The sequence below is a fragment of the Lissotriton vulgaris genome, chromosome 7 (genome assembly GCF_964263255.1).
Source record: "Lissotriton vulgaris chromosome 7, aLisVul1.2, whole genome shotgun sequence".
Classification (NCBI taxonomy): Eukaryota; Metazoa; Chordata; class Amphibia; order Caudata; family Salamandridae; genus Lissotriton; species Lissotriton vulgaris.
The window spans coordinates 445259952-445276834 of NC_141695.1; the positions used below are offsets into that span (position 1 = coordinate 445259952).

The window sequence follows — 16883 nt, forward strand, 5'->3', positions numbered from 1 at the left end:
TAGGGTACCTATACACACCAAGCCCACACTGTTGCTAGCATATTATGATACCAGCTTGCTACATTGCAATACATTGGTGCTGTTGTTGTTACATTATAAAATATCAAAATGGATTGAAGACAGGAGGGCCTCGGGTTCTGGGGATAGCAGAAAATTGTATTTCTGTTTATAAACATAGTTCAAAAATGGGAACTTTTCAATTAGAAAATGCACTTTACAAATGCCTTGAACAAAAGATGGTAACCCTACATGCAGCGAAGGGAGGTTAGTCACGTCATTCATTAGTGCAGGCTGTCTGGGTATTTTTGCTCATGTCTGCAACTTCCAGGGCTTCACTGCATACCCTACTTCTTCTTTGCATTTGTTGGCATCATACTCACTGCAGTTCAGCGATGGTCAGCTTGCCCCGTCTATAATTTGTCATTCGGTAGCTGTAGTAGGCCGTCTCCAGGACAAATGGATCTAACACCACAGACTGAAATGCTGGGTGGAACTTAATGCAGTTCACATCGTAGTCCCTCATGTTCTTCAGCATGCAGTTGTGTTGATGGCAGCAGATATTCTCCTCTTCTGCTTCCATATATTCACACTCGCCACAATAACACCTTCAAGAAGACACACAGCACAGCAATAACAAGACAATTAGATTTATTAGAATGTTTATGCTTATATTCCTGGTGTACAGAAGCCTAACATACATATTTGTACAAATATAATTTCTACTTATACTACACACATACCAGACCAGACCAATGCTTAATTTGTGCAAGTGGTCGCCACTCCCACTAGATTTGGGGCCCTGGACTTATTTTTCATCCTTGTAATTTGATCCAGATCAAAAGAAAGGCAGGAAAAGGGGGAAGAGAAGGATGAAATAGAGAATTTTAATGTTTTCAAACAGACTGGCGTATCAAGTCAAGAAAGCCAAGTTTCCACTGAGACAAATCCTTTGTGTAATGTAATGAATCGCTCAGGAGCCGATGAAGAGAAAAAGCAGCATGACTTATCTTTCAGCATCAGATCAGATGTTTGTTAAGTAGAGGGTTGACCAGAAACTACAGGACCTTCAAACCGTTAAGAGTTGATTACGGTCTAGGCTTTGAGAACATGAAGAAATGTAAAGACAATCCCTAAGTCAGCCAAGAATTGATAAGGTACGGAGCAGACCAGGGGCCCAATGTAGATAAATCCCATTTACCGATTTTGAAATACCGAATTTTACCGATTCAGTATTTCAAAATCAGTAAATGGGATGTAGGTCCCAACATCTGGATTCGTTACCGAATCCTTAACAATTCTTTAATTACCGATTCGGTAAATACCGAATCGGTAATGTCCATTCATTCCTATGGGCTTTGAAGCCCAAAGGAATGATTAGGCATTACCGATTCGGTATTTACCGAATCGGTAATTAAAGAATTCACAAGGGTGCAGGGGGTGTCACTTTGACACCCTCTAGCACCCCCTAAACGGGCATGTGTGCAATGTGGCACACAGACATGCCCTAAGGGCACGTCTGTCTGTCACATGGCACATGTGTACATGCACAGATGTGCATATACACAGGAATCGGTATTTTACCATGGATTTGTATTCCATGGTAAAATACCGATTCTGTAAGCCATGTGCCAATAGAAAATTGGCTACCCACATAGCATTTTCGGTAATTTTACCAAATCGGTAAATAAAACCGAATCGGTAAATATTACAGATTCGGTAATTATTACCGAATCTGTACTTATTACCGATTCGGTAATAATAACGATTCGGTAAAATTACCGAATATGTGCACCTACATCTCCCTAGCCCTTTACCGATCTGAACCGGCCGAAAATCGGTATTTTCGGCCGATTCCGATCGGTAAAGGGCTACCTACTTCTGGCCCCAGATGACTACTGTGACACCCTCCACCCTTTACTGAGAGGACTGGATTACACTTTGGTGAACCGCAGTTGCTCTGGCAGATGCTCAATAGATTTATATAATATAATCAAGGTCAAAGATGTGAAATACATGGTACCCCTGAAAACATCCGGACAATCCTGAATTATATTCCATGTAAATCAGACATTGATGGTTCAGGATAGGAAGTGATTTCTGCCTCCATTTTTGATGCCTGCAGATAAGGTTTCATTGACGGTGCTAGCCTATTTACAAGGGAACTGAGTTCAGGCGTCCTGGTGGATGCATAAAGTTGAAACTAGAGGCAAAGTTCTGCCTAGGGATGGGCTTTTCTTCCGTTAACTATTTGCGTAAAGTTTTTGTCAATTTACCCAGTACAACTGCCCCATTGCTCTATCTTGCTCTCCCTTGAGTTCCTGCTTCACCACGGTTAAAACAGCACACTGGAGTATTCAATTCAAAATTTCTTTATTCGACTGTAGGTAAAGTCAGTCATAAAAGTACAGAGAAGAACACCTGTATAAACAATTCATTAGTTAAAAATATTCAATTTAAAACAGTAGATCGCGTAGTAGCCTATCACAGTTCATGCAAATGTGAATGTACAGTTTATCAGAGACTTGTTAACCTTCCATACTTTTTCTAAATTTCAGGGCTGTTTTTAGTTTTCGTGGTAACGTGTAATAGGAGCATATAAATAAAAAGTGCGCCAGATCTTGCGGAGACTTATTGTCGCAGCCGTAAGCTGGCAACACTTGTCCCCTATGAGCTCCACTGGGCACGGCTAGCATCAGCTGGAATAAATAAAAACAAAATCTAGTCAATAAAAAGCGCCCCTATCTGGAGATGGCCCAGGATAGATATGGTTCTATTTGAATACATGATTTAGTTAAGGCATGACTCATCACGCTACCCTTCTTCAATTCGGCCTCTTCCCTAGCCAACTGTCGAGTCATTAAAAAAGTATCCTTTACAGATGTTACATTGCGCTTTGTTGCTAACTGTGGTGTTAAGAAGAGGTCCATCCTGCCCAGATCTTGAAGACAATTTCGAACATACTTTATCCAGGGTATCTTGAATTTCCCTTCCCAGTTGAGAGCTTCAGATAAAATGTTTTGGGTGAAAGGTATTTCATTGTTCATCCAACAATTTAACCAGCACAAGAGGGGATTTACCGCAATTTTATCCTCTAAATAGGGCATGCCCAGTTCCTCGTGAGTGGAGAAGTTGGCCGTGCTCTTCGGTAGACATAAAACTTGTTTTAAAAAATTGTTTTCAGTGGTTGCTAGATCGGCCATTGGTAAGAAGCCCCAAAGGTCACTCCCATAGCAGGCGACTGATATACTTTTGGCTTGGTATAGTTTCATCAGCGCGACCACTGGTGTGTTACCCATTTTCCGAGCAAAGTCAATTATTGCAGCATTGGTCCTTATTAGATCTCCTCTCTTTTTCTTTAATGCGGGTTCCCATGTAAGTTTACTGTCAAAAAAATACACCAAGATATGAGAAGGTTGTTGTAGTAGGCATTTTTTCCCCATTAACAGAAAATGGGTGGGACTTTTTAGACCCAGATCCTACCTTCATGACATATGACTTGGCATTGTTGATACACAGGCCTCGAGAGTTCATAAATTGAAAAAAAGAGTCTAATAAAGTTTGGAGGCCAAGTGCAGTTCTGGAAATAAGGACGGCGTCATCGGCGTAGAGCAGGACAGGAACGCCCCTTTTCCTTATGTATGGGTAGTCCGTATTTGTTTTTAAAAGGTACTCCTCTAGATCGTTAATGTATAGGTTAAAAAGAAAAGGTGCTAAAATACAGCCCTGTCTAACCCCCCAATTTATTTTGAAGTCTCTGGTTACTTTTAAGTCTTTGGTGTATCGCACATTTGCATGTGTGTCGCTGTGGAGGTCGGCCAGGAAGTTGATTAGATTTTTTTCAACCCCCATTTTCAACAAGACATCCCAAAGTTTACTTCTGTCAACGCAATCGAAGGCCGATGAGAGGTCCATAAAGGCCATATTTAGTGTACCGGTTCTGGCCAAAGTGTATTTGCCACTGATTAGGTAGAGATTCAGGCATTGGGTTATTGTAGAATGCCCTGGTCTAAAGCCGTATTGTACTGGTGACATAACTTTATTGTTTTTGGCCCATACGGACAGCCTGTTTAAGATGATCTCACCAACAACCTTGGCAACTGAGTTGATCAGGGAAATTGGCCTATAGCAGGCTGCATTGCTTCTGTCTCCTTTCTTGTACACAGGTACAATAGTTGAAGCTCCCCAAGACTTTGGTGCCCCGGTAGTGGCTCCAGCATTGACCACCGCCGTGAGGATTGGGGCCCAAAAGGAGACGTTAGATTTAAATAAATCTGGGGGAAGGCCATCTGGTCCCGGAGCCTTGTTACTAGCTAGACAACGGATCCCTCTTTCCACTTCCTTGTCTGTGAACAACAGCGGGGCTTCTACGGGAAGTTTGGGAGCTTGTGTTTGCCGAGTATCGTCGCTCTTAAAAATTACGCTAAAATGGGAGACCCACTCATTTTTAGGTATGCCAGTTTCGATGGTAGCAGCGTTAGGGTCATCGAACATCGGTTTATTGATTATGCTCCAAAACTTGGAGCTGTTGCCCAGGATAGATGGATCAAGTAGGGATTCCCAAATGTTCGCCTTTATGACCTTTTTACGTGATGTCAAAGCAGATTTGTATTCAGAGCGCAAAATTTTTATTAATGTGGGATCCCTTGGTTTGTTCTTAAGAGCCAATTTTAGTTGTCGGCTGGCTCTTGAGCAGGTGTGATCAAACCATCTTGGCTGTTGGTTGTTTAGTCCCTTCGATGGTACTGAGAGTAGTTGATCAACTCTTCGAGTCAACACAGAAAAAGCAGATAATATGAGATCCGGAGGTGTGGTGTTAGAGGTGCAGAGAGTGAGTTCTTGATCACAACTCATTTTAACGGATTCAAGTAGGGCATCACTGTTTATCGAAGTCCACTTTAATCGACGGTTACCATTGATTAGTTTTAGGACACCCGGATCTTTGCGATTTTTGCGGAGTTCAAACAGTCCGTTTTTGACTTCCACAGAGATCGGGTTATGGTCGCTGTAAATACTTTTGTGGATGTTAAAATTTATAGCTGAGTTTGCCATGTCGACAGAGAGGAGTATATGGTCTATAAAGGATCCCTGCTCTGAGCCTTTATAAGTTGGAATTGCATATATAAAGGTGTCCTCTTTCAGGGACATTGCAATTCTCAAGTCCAGACCATCTATTAGATTGTTCATGTTAGAGCATTGTGGGCAGTGTGCAAAGTGAAGGCCTGACATGTTACCACAACCCAACGAGCCCAAAGTTAACGGTTGCGAGTGTCCACAGATATGCGCATTAAAGTCGCCAACTATTATTTTGTTCCATGGTAGATTTGCCAAGTTATCGTGGATGTACTCATAGAGTTTGGTAATATAACATCCACCTGATGGCATTACGGAATTATAGAAGTTAACCAGAGTGAGTGTTTTTTTGCCCTTTCTGAGCTCCAGAATCTGTATATTCCTATTGTCCAGTTGCTTGTTTTTTGTCTGTGACACCAGGGAGAGGCTAATGAATATTGCCAGACCCCCCTCCGCCCTTCCACTGGGTGATGGGGATGCAGGGACAAAAAGGCTTTGGAACCCCTCAATATAAACATTATTATCGGTGAGCCAGGTCTCCTGAAAGCACAGTATAGTGTAATTTCTGATAAAAGCTACCCACGTTTGATCATTGGCTTTTGCAGCCAAACCTGCAATGTTCCATGATAGAATTTTGATGGAATTAGGGTCATTATGGGCTTCCCTGGCTCTACAGTCGTGTATAGTGGTGAATGCAGGTGTAAATTAGAGTGACTTTCAGTATCTCTCTGAGAGTTTCTGTCACTATCTGGATGATTGGAGCATATGTTAAGGGGGGAGGGCATAGGTCAGCAGTGGGAGGGACGGGTGCACCTTGTAAAGAAAAACATGCAGGGCTAAATATTATCGGCTCTGTTTTAGAGATGTCTAATTCTGCGCTGGAAGTGGCATAAGTGCTCTCAAGGATATCAGATTTTACTAAATTCAGTGAATTAGTGTGGCTCACTGGTTAGAGGCGGCAGACCCGAGAGCAGAGGACGGCCCGGGACCAGGGTTCAATTCCCGGCGCGGCAGGTTTCTGGACCAGGGTCAGCGGACTCGATAATTCTCTCGCCTCGGTGCCCACTCTGATCAGCGATCACACTCGGCAACTCTGGGCATTAGCTTGCCTCATCTTCACTAACGGCCCCACCAGACCGCCGGGGATGCCTGGTCTCACCCTGGAGATACCCATTAAGGGACCATCTCTCAGGGAAGCCAGGAAGGGTTCTGCAGCGGTCGAAGCGCCTTGGGACCCTACGGGTAAGTAGTGCGCTATATAAATGCCTATACATTTACATACATTTACTAAATTGAGAGGCACAACAGATTTTGACTGATCGATTAAAGATCTGGACGGTGGGACGGATGGCAGTCAATCCACCTCATCCAAATAATCGTTGTTATAGAGGGCATCATATCTGTTTGAAATTGGAATCTCATATAAGTTATGGGCCGAATACGATTTTGTATATGTATAATGAACAGGTTCTGGTTTCTCATACATGGAATATGAAGGATAATTATAGGTTCTACCTTCCCAGGAATGGGCGTATCGTTGCGCTTCTAAATCCAAGGTTATCCCCTGATTGGGAACTGAGGCGGGAGCCCATGTTTGGGAATGAGTGTGAAACTGGAGTAGAATGAATAAGGGAACAGAAGAATGATGACACCTTTACTATTCAAACTATTGACTTTCTTGGCAGTGTGTTCAATATTTAAGTGCAATTTACAAAAAATGCTTACAGTGTAAATGGTATACAGTGCAAGGCTGTCCTGACAAGGTCATTGAGTGGTTTGGAACTGCCAAGTTTCCATGCAGGGTGGACCATGCGTGAAGTTATAGTGAAGGTGAACAATTGGGGTCATTAGAAGGTGACCAACATTGATGAGCAGTCCACCATGGCTATGATTGCTTTTAAATACAGCCCATTTTCCTTAATCAAAACTGAGCTGTGTTTAAAACAAGTCTATTTTTTGAGAAAAGTTTGTTTGAGTAGATAGTTGTCCCATGGAAATGGGAAAAGGGTTGAGAAGAGAAACAGAGGGAAAATGAAAACTAAGGGTACGGGCAAATGACCTATAGAGAAAAAAACATAAGCATAGAGAAGCTGTGGCTGAGCTGCCAAGGAAGAAGAGTCACCAGGATACAGTAGGCCCCCAGAGATTAGTTGTAGACCTAGGAACAGATGTATGAATTAAGGATCTCAAAAACTGGTTGCAATTAGCAACTAATATTTTTGCAGCTAGTGAAGAATTTTATGAACAGATTTATGTATAGGTTGGTTAATAAAATTTAGATTAGAGGTAGGTTGCAGGTTGAACTACCTCATAACTATGACTGAGTTAGGCTGCAAATTGTAACTGATGCTGATTAGTGATTCTGGGTGAATCACTTAAATGCCCCCATGTCTAAAAAAATGAGAATGTTTTTGTGCTGCACCCATTCGTGAATGAATTATCACCCCAACCTGGGATAGTTCACTTTTTCAATGTGCCCAATAAATTAGTAGATATACATTTTATCATTATTTCTTTGGTTCCATCAGATTTCAGTAAACTAAAAATATGCCCCATTTTTGCTTTCCTACCCAGTGTTTCCTCCATGTAGCCCAGAAAGATGGTCACCTTTGCTTTACAACAAGCATTTACAATGCAATAGGTCTCGCATTTGCGAGAGTTTAAGCTATTGGCATTGTAAATGACAATGCCTTTTATTGATCTGTTTTGATAATTTACGCATAAATAAAAGGCATTGTTATTTACAATGCCAATAGCTCAAACTCTTGTAAATGCGAGGCCTATTTCACTTCAAAGAAGCGGCAGCCATTGTCCCGGGATGCTAGGATAGTAAAACGTGCATGACGTGCAGAATGCTGCACGAAAGCATGTTGTACCTGCAATTGGAGAAACTCATTAAAGAAAATAGTGCTTACAAACATGCAGTGTAAGAACAGATGTAAAGGGGCCAGTCCTCATGCGAGGTTACAAATGAAGACAAGGAGGTACTAAGGAGAAACTAACAAGCTTATTAACAAATCAGAAGCCAGCCTTTACAAAGGACAATCACACAAGACAATGAAAATCAACGCAGGATCTCACGTCATCAGACCCCGTGCCCCTACAAGACGCCTCCATTTGTAAAGCAGCAGCACATCTTGCGCAGTTCAGTATATGCCCCATTATGCTGCATGCACAAAAGGCACACAGGGCTTACCGTTGTAAGTGTCCATGTAAAGATTACAATTGTGCACGCCCTCATATCAGTGACAACCATACATATTTTTTACCTCACTGCAACCACTCCAGTTTTAATTGGACGCAGATTCTAATTATTTGTGGATAACATTGAAACATTTTTTTTAAGTAAGGTTGCAAACAAGAGTTGTTACAATTTTAACAAATTACATTCTAGAATGTAGGGAAAATCACAAACGTTATGCTGCTCAGGCAGCCGTACCTTGCGCACATGTAATGATATATTCACTTTAAAGATCTTTTTCTGACTAAGTAGTAACCACATTCTTTCTTTTGAGGTCCATCTCTTTCGGAGTGGTGCCTCTGCTTTTATAAACGTACGAATCCCCTTGACTTTACTCTGCTTTAACATAAATTGGACAGTAAATGGCCACAAAAATTGAGAAAAGAACCCAGAAACAAATGTTACAAAAAAAACAACGCATAGAACTTCACTGGATGAGTATGGAATAGTGTTCACCCACTAGATAAAGCATGCTGTGTAACGAGGAAAGTAAAAGGTCCAGTCCTATGGGCGGTAAGAAATGGATACAGGGGGTAAGAAATGGAGAGAGGGCGGTATCACGGCAGGACTAAAAAGCCTCATAATGAATAGGAAGCCAGCGCTTACCAAGGACAATGACACTAGCCCATTAAAAATATGGGAGGAGAGTAGGCGGGGCTTCAATAGCACTTCTACAGCATCCCCTACTACAGCATGCCCTGCAGAGCGAGCAGTGTTGTAAATAAGTCGTAGGACACTTCTAGTTAGGTTAGATGTAGTTTTATTTAAGACACAGATGAGCGTACAACTCGCCAGATGACCAGACCATCAACTGACAAGAGTAGAACACCCTAGTATAAGTTAGAACACTGACAGGTATTCTGGGAGGCAGAAGAGATAAGAACACAAAGAAAGGGCTACTGACCACTGTCAGCCATGTTACATGAAGAACTAATATACAACATGGTGCATGCACGCTGCCGCTAGGCTCGACCTAAAAAAACAGCACTTTGTCAGAAGACATAGCCGACATTTGCCCAGTCTTTTTAGGTCTCGCCTTTTCCATTGGAAAATGGCGAGAATTCAAGTGCTCGATCGACTAGTCAAACCACTGCAGTTTCGACTGCAGTTTCTTCACAGTGCATGTGAAAAGCGGGAGAATCACGTGACCACAAGCCTCTCGTGAACGAGCCCAGCCAGCCCAGCCTCCCTCACACAGCTTCTCTCAGCCATATGGTCGTTCGAGTTGCCCACCCCCTCCCTCCCTCTCCAGCGCCTGCCTTCCTTGACTCGCATTAGATCATCAGAGGCAGCCAGGCAGCCCACCCCCCTCTCCATATGGGCAGCCCACCCCCTCCCTCTCCAGCGCCTGCCTCCTCTCTCTGCATACTTGCTCCAAATTAAGTGGTTAATTGGGCCGCTTTGATTTCCAGTTTACTTAAAACTTCTATCAAACACTTCCTCCATCTAATGTTGCCTAATTCTGCCTTTTGTTTCAGGATTCAATCTCTTTTTCTGTGTCCTGTGTCACTTTGCACTCCTCCCCCTCCTAAGCACGCATGACAGACACAAACATGTCTGAATCGCTGTGCTTCAGATGTGCTAATTATTCGAGTCTTTTGCACGTGTGTAGCCCCTACAGCTGCTTCTACTCGTGTTTTTCGAAATGAAATGTGGCCACACTGCGCTCACACGCTCTTTTGCAGAACGCCAGTAGCTTCCCCACACCAGCATCAGAGGCGAGCACAGCCCTCCCTCAAGTCCGGCATTCGAAAGTTAAAAATAAAAATACTACAGCCAGGGACACAGCTGCTGCAGTGCGTATGGGCCAGTCCACTAAAAAATACAACAGCTGAGCTGACATTTTTAAAACTCAGAGCTAAAGATAAGCCCTGGCCACTGAGCCCTGCATTTCAAGGCCACTCTCTGAATAAAAGTCAAAAATCCAACAGTTCATGTGAAGACAAGCACACAAGCACGCGCATTTCCCCACAGGCTTCCCCATTGCATCACCACAAAGCCAGCCATCTGTTGCTTCCCCAGCGTGGTCCGCCAGCAGCTTCACTTCAGGCATCCACTCCCCCCCGCCCCCTACTTCACACTTCTCACGGTCACCAGGCTGTGTTTCGCATCCCCCCCCCCCTCTCCCCACTATCATTCTGCTATGCAGATCGTTTCTTTTCTCTTAATTCTAAGAATAATATGATTTTATTATTTTTAATGCTTGGCTTGCACAGCTCCCACCCACTCCTGTATCCTTGCATCTTTGATCTTTCTTTTTAGACTTAGGATGTGACGCATATGCTACAGCACAATTATAGTGTAGCTCTCCAGAGGACATGCAATCCATAAGCTATACGGTATCAGTAATCGTTTCAGCAAAAAAAATACTGCCAAGGGACACAAGATGGCAGTATTTGCAAAAATGTGGTGAAAGACAGAACCATTTAATAGCGTTAACACATTAAAAGTGTGGCGTTGTTCTAACCGGCTTGTTGAGTATGTAATGTTTGTTTGTGTACTTTGACTTTATTTGCATTGCGACCTATGATGGTTTATTTATTGGTACCATTCCTCTTGTTTATGTTGTTATTTGGTTATCGGCACACTTGCACCCTTTATATCATTACTCTTTGAACACGTAGTACATCTCCTACCTCTGCACCAGTACATTATCTAGGGTCCCGTGCACTGCACCGTTGTTCGAACACCAGCCTTGAGTCACTGCCACTTCGTTGAAGTAAGTTAACTTACCATCAGCCTTGACTTAGCATGTTTTGGGCCCTCTTGTCACCTTATTTCGTTTGTTTGTTAAATTGCTACAAGCTCATAACTAGGATGCACCCGCATTCACTTACTAGTCATTGAGTTGGTTTACACACTGCGATTTTAGCATGTTTGTCACACTTGATACAGCCAGTATTTTTTACTTACAAACACATGTGAGGCGACAATTCTTGAGCTCTTATAGTGCTCTTAACAATGGTACACCCGTTTTTTTATTCATTTATTTGGTTGACACACTTGCGATTTGTGTATGTCCATGATTTTCGTTCTAACAGTCAGTACACACTTTTAGTAAATTTGTTTGCATGGCAATTTATGGACGCCCGATTTGACCCTCCTCCCCTGAGAGTTAGCACGGTTCAGTGCCTTGTCTATTATTATTTCGTTACACCTTCCGAGTTCACCTGGGTGAATGTGCAGGTACACCAATGTTGGTTGGTTACTCATGATTTCTTTGCCTTATTTTTGTATAGAACTCCCCTGACGAAGGGCAAACAGTGCACGAAATGCATTGGGCGAAGTGGAAATGTATGCTGATATGCATTTTAGTTGGCTCTATGGAGTGATGATGTGATGAAATGAATATCGTCCCATCAAATAAAGAATAAAATACCTTTGTCAATCCACCTGAAGATCCTTGCCTAAATTTTGGATTAAACGTTTGAAACAATCTCTTGACATTGCAACTCGCGACATTCCTGCCGTGCTCAGGGGGACGTTTTTTATTTAGTTCATTGGTTTCAGGGGTATTCTTCGGTATAGTTGCGTACCTCCTGCAGCTTCTTTATTATGAATACTTTTAGAGGGCCTGTGTGCTTGCATTTGTAGGCAGGGGGACTGTGTCACCATGAAGATTAGAAAAGTAAGGTCCCCGACCTGGACATATCAAACAGGCCCGGGCTGGAAAGGTGAGTTGCTGTTAAAGTAGCAGCTGGAACCCGCTTCACACATGGGAATTCCAGGCTGCCAGTGATGCTTATCACAAACGTAGCTTGTTTTCATTGCACTCTCCCTGCCCTCCTCCGGTGCCCACGTGCTGGTTTATCCACCCCATCCCCCTCCCACTTGTTGGTGCACCCTCATACGCCCCTTTGTCTGTTGTTGCTTCCTCGTGCTCAACAGCCCTCCCTTCCCCCTCCCCCGCTGTCCGTTCTGTTCCCTTCCTCCTCCATGACCCTGGATGGCACCTAATACAGTTTCATCGAGCTTAGGGAGAAATGTGTTATTCTTTTCAGCCGCCCTCCACAGAGATTAGTTGTGCGAGTTTCTCTTTCAATTAAGTTCAGAAGTGTGTTACAATTTCTGGAGAATATTTGAAATAAACGACGGATATGAAATAGTTTGAGGGCCCCACCCCAGCCATTTCATACGCACCCATTTAACACTGAAAATGGCAGGCTTGACAACGTAGAAGCAGTTGCGTCACTGTGGCATTCGTAGGGAACATTTACACAGCTTTGGTCTCTATTAGAGATGCCACCTACATTGGTATTCCTCCTCCAAGTCAAAGCGCTCTGGCAGTGTAATATGATCTTTGAAGAGGTGACATACTAAGATTTTGTGGTGTAGTTTAAAATCAAGGATGCAACTAACATGTGAAATGCCCGTGGGCATGCATTGCTCACTGCCTGGGCTGGATTTCCATAGCTCTCGTTCTTTAAAAGGAACTTTATATAGGGCAGCACTCCGTTGCCCAGAAGGTGTACTCTCGTGAAGGTGTTCTTCTATCACAGAAGTTAACAACCTCGTGACTCATGAGCTGAACATTCACAGATGTCAGCAGTTGTGAATTAGTTCTGACTATATTTGTTTTTCTTACTCTCCCTTATCTGCCCTTCCTCTGTAGCTCTGCCATCCCGTTCCTCCATTAGTTTTCCTGCCCTCTCCGGGCTCCTTGCTGAGGCTCCTCACCCTTCCCTCGTTTCATATGAGTATATTTAATATCACTATGGATTATCCACCACCACATCCACCACCACATCCATATCCACCGCCACATCCACATCCACCGCCACATCCACTGCCACATCCACCACAACATCCACCACACCCATCACCACCACTGCATCCACCACCACCACCACATCCACCACCCCATCCACCACCACTGCATCCACCACCACATCCACCACCACCGCATCCACCACCACATCCACCACCACATACGGCAACACCACCACATCCACCACCACCACCTCCAAATCCACCTCCACATGCACCAGCACATGCACCACCACATCCACCACCACATCCACCGCCACATCCACATCCACCACACCCACCACCACATCCACCACACCCACCACCACCACATCCACCACACCCACCACCACTACATCCATCACCCCATCCACCACCACCACCACCCCATCCACCACCACCACCCCATCCACCACCACCACCCCATCCACCACCACCACTGCATCTACCACCACCACCGCATCCACCACCACCACCGCATCCACCACCACATCCACCATCACCTCCACATCCACCATGACATCCACCACCACATCCACCGCATCCACCACCACCACCACATCCACCACCACACCCACCACCACCACATCCACCACCACATCCAACACATCCACCACCACTTCCACCACCACCACATCCACCACCACCACATCCACCACCACCGCATCCACCACCACCACATCAACCACCACCACCACATCCACCACCGCATCCACCACATCCACCACCACTTTCACCACATCCACCACCACCACATCCACCATCACCACATCCACCACCTCCACCACATCCACCACCACCACATCCACCACCTCCACAACCACCACCACCACCACATCCACCCCGTAGGCATGGATTGCTGGGGCGTCTCCTGCTGAGCACAGCTGAACCATTGGAAAGGTTACCTCGGAAAGGAATCCTTTGACCCTCAATGGCCAGTGATGCCATTCGGACAATCTAATGCATTCTGGGAGTAGTGGTCCTGGTTCATTTCAACTGAGCCCATTTGGATTTACATAGTTGCAGATAATGGGTTTTAAAAGCATGTCTCAGGGCGAGGTCAAATTGATTAGTACAGACTCGTGAACTCCGAAAGCACGAGCCCAGTGTTCTAACCATTGCAGCTTCACGTGAGTCCGTGCCACCCCTAGCAGTTGTGCCTTTGGTGTCAGAGAAGCATACACATGCACCCACACATATTCACACACTATTCGAAGTTGAGGTTCCGTGACGATTGTAAGTGGTGTTTGCGACTCGCACGAATATGGTCGAGTCTGGTATCTATGAACCGCAAATGACGAGTTTAGTGGGTGTACGCAGTTTCGCTGTGCTAACCTAAACCGTTCGTTTGTTACGTGGGTTTTTCATCTGTACCCACGGGTTCCATCTTAGATACAGCATCCATTTTGTTTCTTGCCCTCAAGTAGCCAGCGAACGGACGTTGTCCGCTTCGCGACCCTGGGATTCTCAAGACATCCGCGGAAGACACATGTCCTTTGAAAGTGTCTTTATGACGAGGGGGATGATACTGTAAGGCAGATGGCCCCGCTCGAGGCTCATCTTGCCGTGCCGGTCTATTGTCTCAGCCGTGCATCTCATTAGGCACGTCCCTTTGATGCCTGTAGCTCGCGTTTCCCGATACCTCCCCTTTTACACCCTTTTCGATCTCCCCACTGTTTCCATCTTCCTCTGCACCTGTCCTTGTTCCTTCTTCGATCTGTTTTACTGCCGATTGGAATGTACCAATGGTGGGAAGATGGGTTTTTACAGTTGGGAACCGCCAAATGTTTCCGCACTTATGCTCCGGATCTTGAATGTATCAAAGTGACCAAAGTGACCCCTCTCGGGGATAATTATGGGAACCGAGTTGTAAACCTTTGTGTACCATGTAACCCTATGGGAGAAATCTGTATAAAAGGAGCGATCCACAGTAGCAATTTGAAGCAGTCTCCTCGAACTTACACTTGTTGTACTTCCTGTGACTTCTGTGTTCCCTGCAGTAAATAAACCTCGAATCTTTGACGCCGAAGGAAGTGTCCCGTGTCTCTGTCATTCATACGCTGGAGCAGGTTACCCACGAAGGTTTCAGGTGTTGTCCCCTGGCACCGCTGGGTCTTAAATAACCCAGTCCTTCAGTTGGCGCCCAACGTGGGGCTGCATCAGTGGTACCGGTCCAAGCCCGACGATCGTGAGGAACTTCGTGTGAAATCTCCGAGGGAAGGTGCACTCCGCTTCATCGATCCTGTTGTCGAAATAAGTGGCCCGAAGACTTTTCCCGCGAAGATTCCCGCCTCCTGACGGCTGCGACGGACTGCTGCCCTGACTGTAGACCTGTTTTGGCGCCTGGCGTAGACCTTGGTATAGCGAGACGATTGACGGGCCTTCCTGGTGACGCCATCGATCTTTGAGTTAAGTATTTGTGGGTCGCTCCCAGAGTTCTTGGTTGTGGTTGCTTAGTTGTTGCATGGTTCCATTGCATTTGTGGTTCTTGGTACTTTGTTGTGATATTTGACGACTGCAGCCGCCAAAGACCGAGGGTTGTTGCTCTTTGCAGGGACTTGGTAAATCCCGTAACCCTTGACGTTTGTGGAACTCGGCTAGTGTGCAAGATGCCTGGTCGCAGTACTCTGTTTAGTTGTTTCAGACGTTGTGGTACGGATTCCCGACTGGAGGACTCTTGTCCGATACCTCCGGTTGGAACTCCCACTTATGAGCTCTACAGTAAGCACGGGCTAGGCCCGATTACTTTTAATGAATACTGGATTCGTTACACTAAAAAGGATGGTGCCCTTAGTTGGCCACCTCATGGTAGTTTTGAGATCTTAGATAATCTTGAGGCTAAATTGTTTGAGAAAAAGTCAAGGCCGGCCATGTTTGATGCCTTTCGGTTGTGGCGTAAATTTATTTATTTATTTATGGGCTTATATAGCGCTATGAATAAACTCCCAAGGGAGTATCTCCGCGCTGTAACTGCCGGTGCAAAACTGAAAAAGGGAGCACATAGTTAAAAGTACTGTGAACAAGGAACAATTTAAAATGAACCAAACAAAAACGTTTTTAAATGTTTTCTGAATTGACAGTGGTCATTACATTGCCTTAGTGACAACGGAAGTGAGTTCCACAATTTGGGACCCACAACAGATAATGCTCTTCCACCCAACCTGGTTTTCGTGATCTTAGGAACATTTAGTAGCAATTGGTCACTAGATCTAAGGGCACGGATGGGAACATAAGGAATAAATTTGTTCGCCAAATACTCAGGTCCCAATTGGTTGAGGCCCTTGTGTATAGTACAGCAAGTTTTAAACTTCACTCGTTGACGTATTGGCAACCAGTGAAGCTCATGAAGTAACGGTCTGGAGGGGGATCTAGGGGTTGCATTTAGCACCAGCCTAGCTGCCGTGTTTTGCACCACCTGTAAAGAAGCCCGACAGAAAGAGATCAGACAGACTAAACGCAATCAGAGAGATGGTGTTGCTGCCATTGTAAAGAAAGCAGAGCAGTTTCAGCGTGATAAGGAGGATAAGCAAAAGGAAGTGTTTGATAGGCTACAGCGTATGTCCATAGATAAATGCTATCCTGCTTTGCCTACGGAGTCGGATAACAAGGAAGAATTAGTTGAGGATCCTTTAATGTCCTATCTTATGAAGTCGCCACCTCCGTATGTACAGGGTACCGCGCCTCCTGTGGTTCCCCCTGTACTTGTTCCTCAACCTGTTCCTCAAACTGTACCCGTTCTTCCGGCTGTTCCCGCTCCTTTGCCTACTGCTGTTCCTACTGCTCCTCCGCTTCCACATACTCCTGCTCCCGCTACTGCTCCTACTCT

At 44.8% G+C, this 16883-nt stretch overlaps 1 protein-coding gene across 1 annotated transcript in view; it reads right to left on the reverse strand.

Moving 5' to 3' along the window:
- Nucleotides 1-16883, reverse strand: part of LOC147701825 (uncharacterized) — a 58881-nt gene that overhangs the window by 18662 nt on the left and 23336 nt on the right. Inside the window, exon 2 of the mRNA XM_086928708.1 lies at nucleotides 381-605. Coding sequence (XP_086784834.1) covers nucleotides 381-605 — 225 coding nt within the window. The remainder of the gene's footprint in view (nucleotides 1-380; nucleotides 606-16883) is intronic.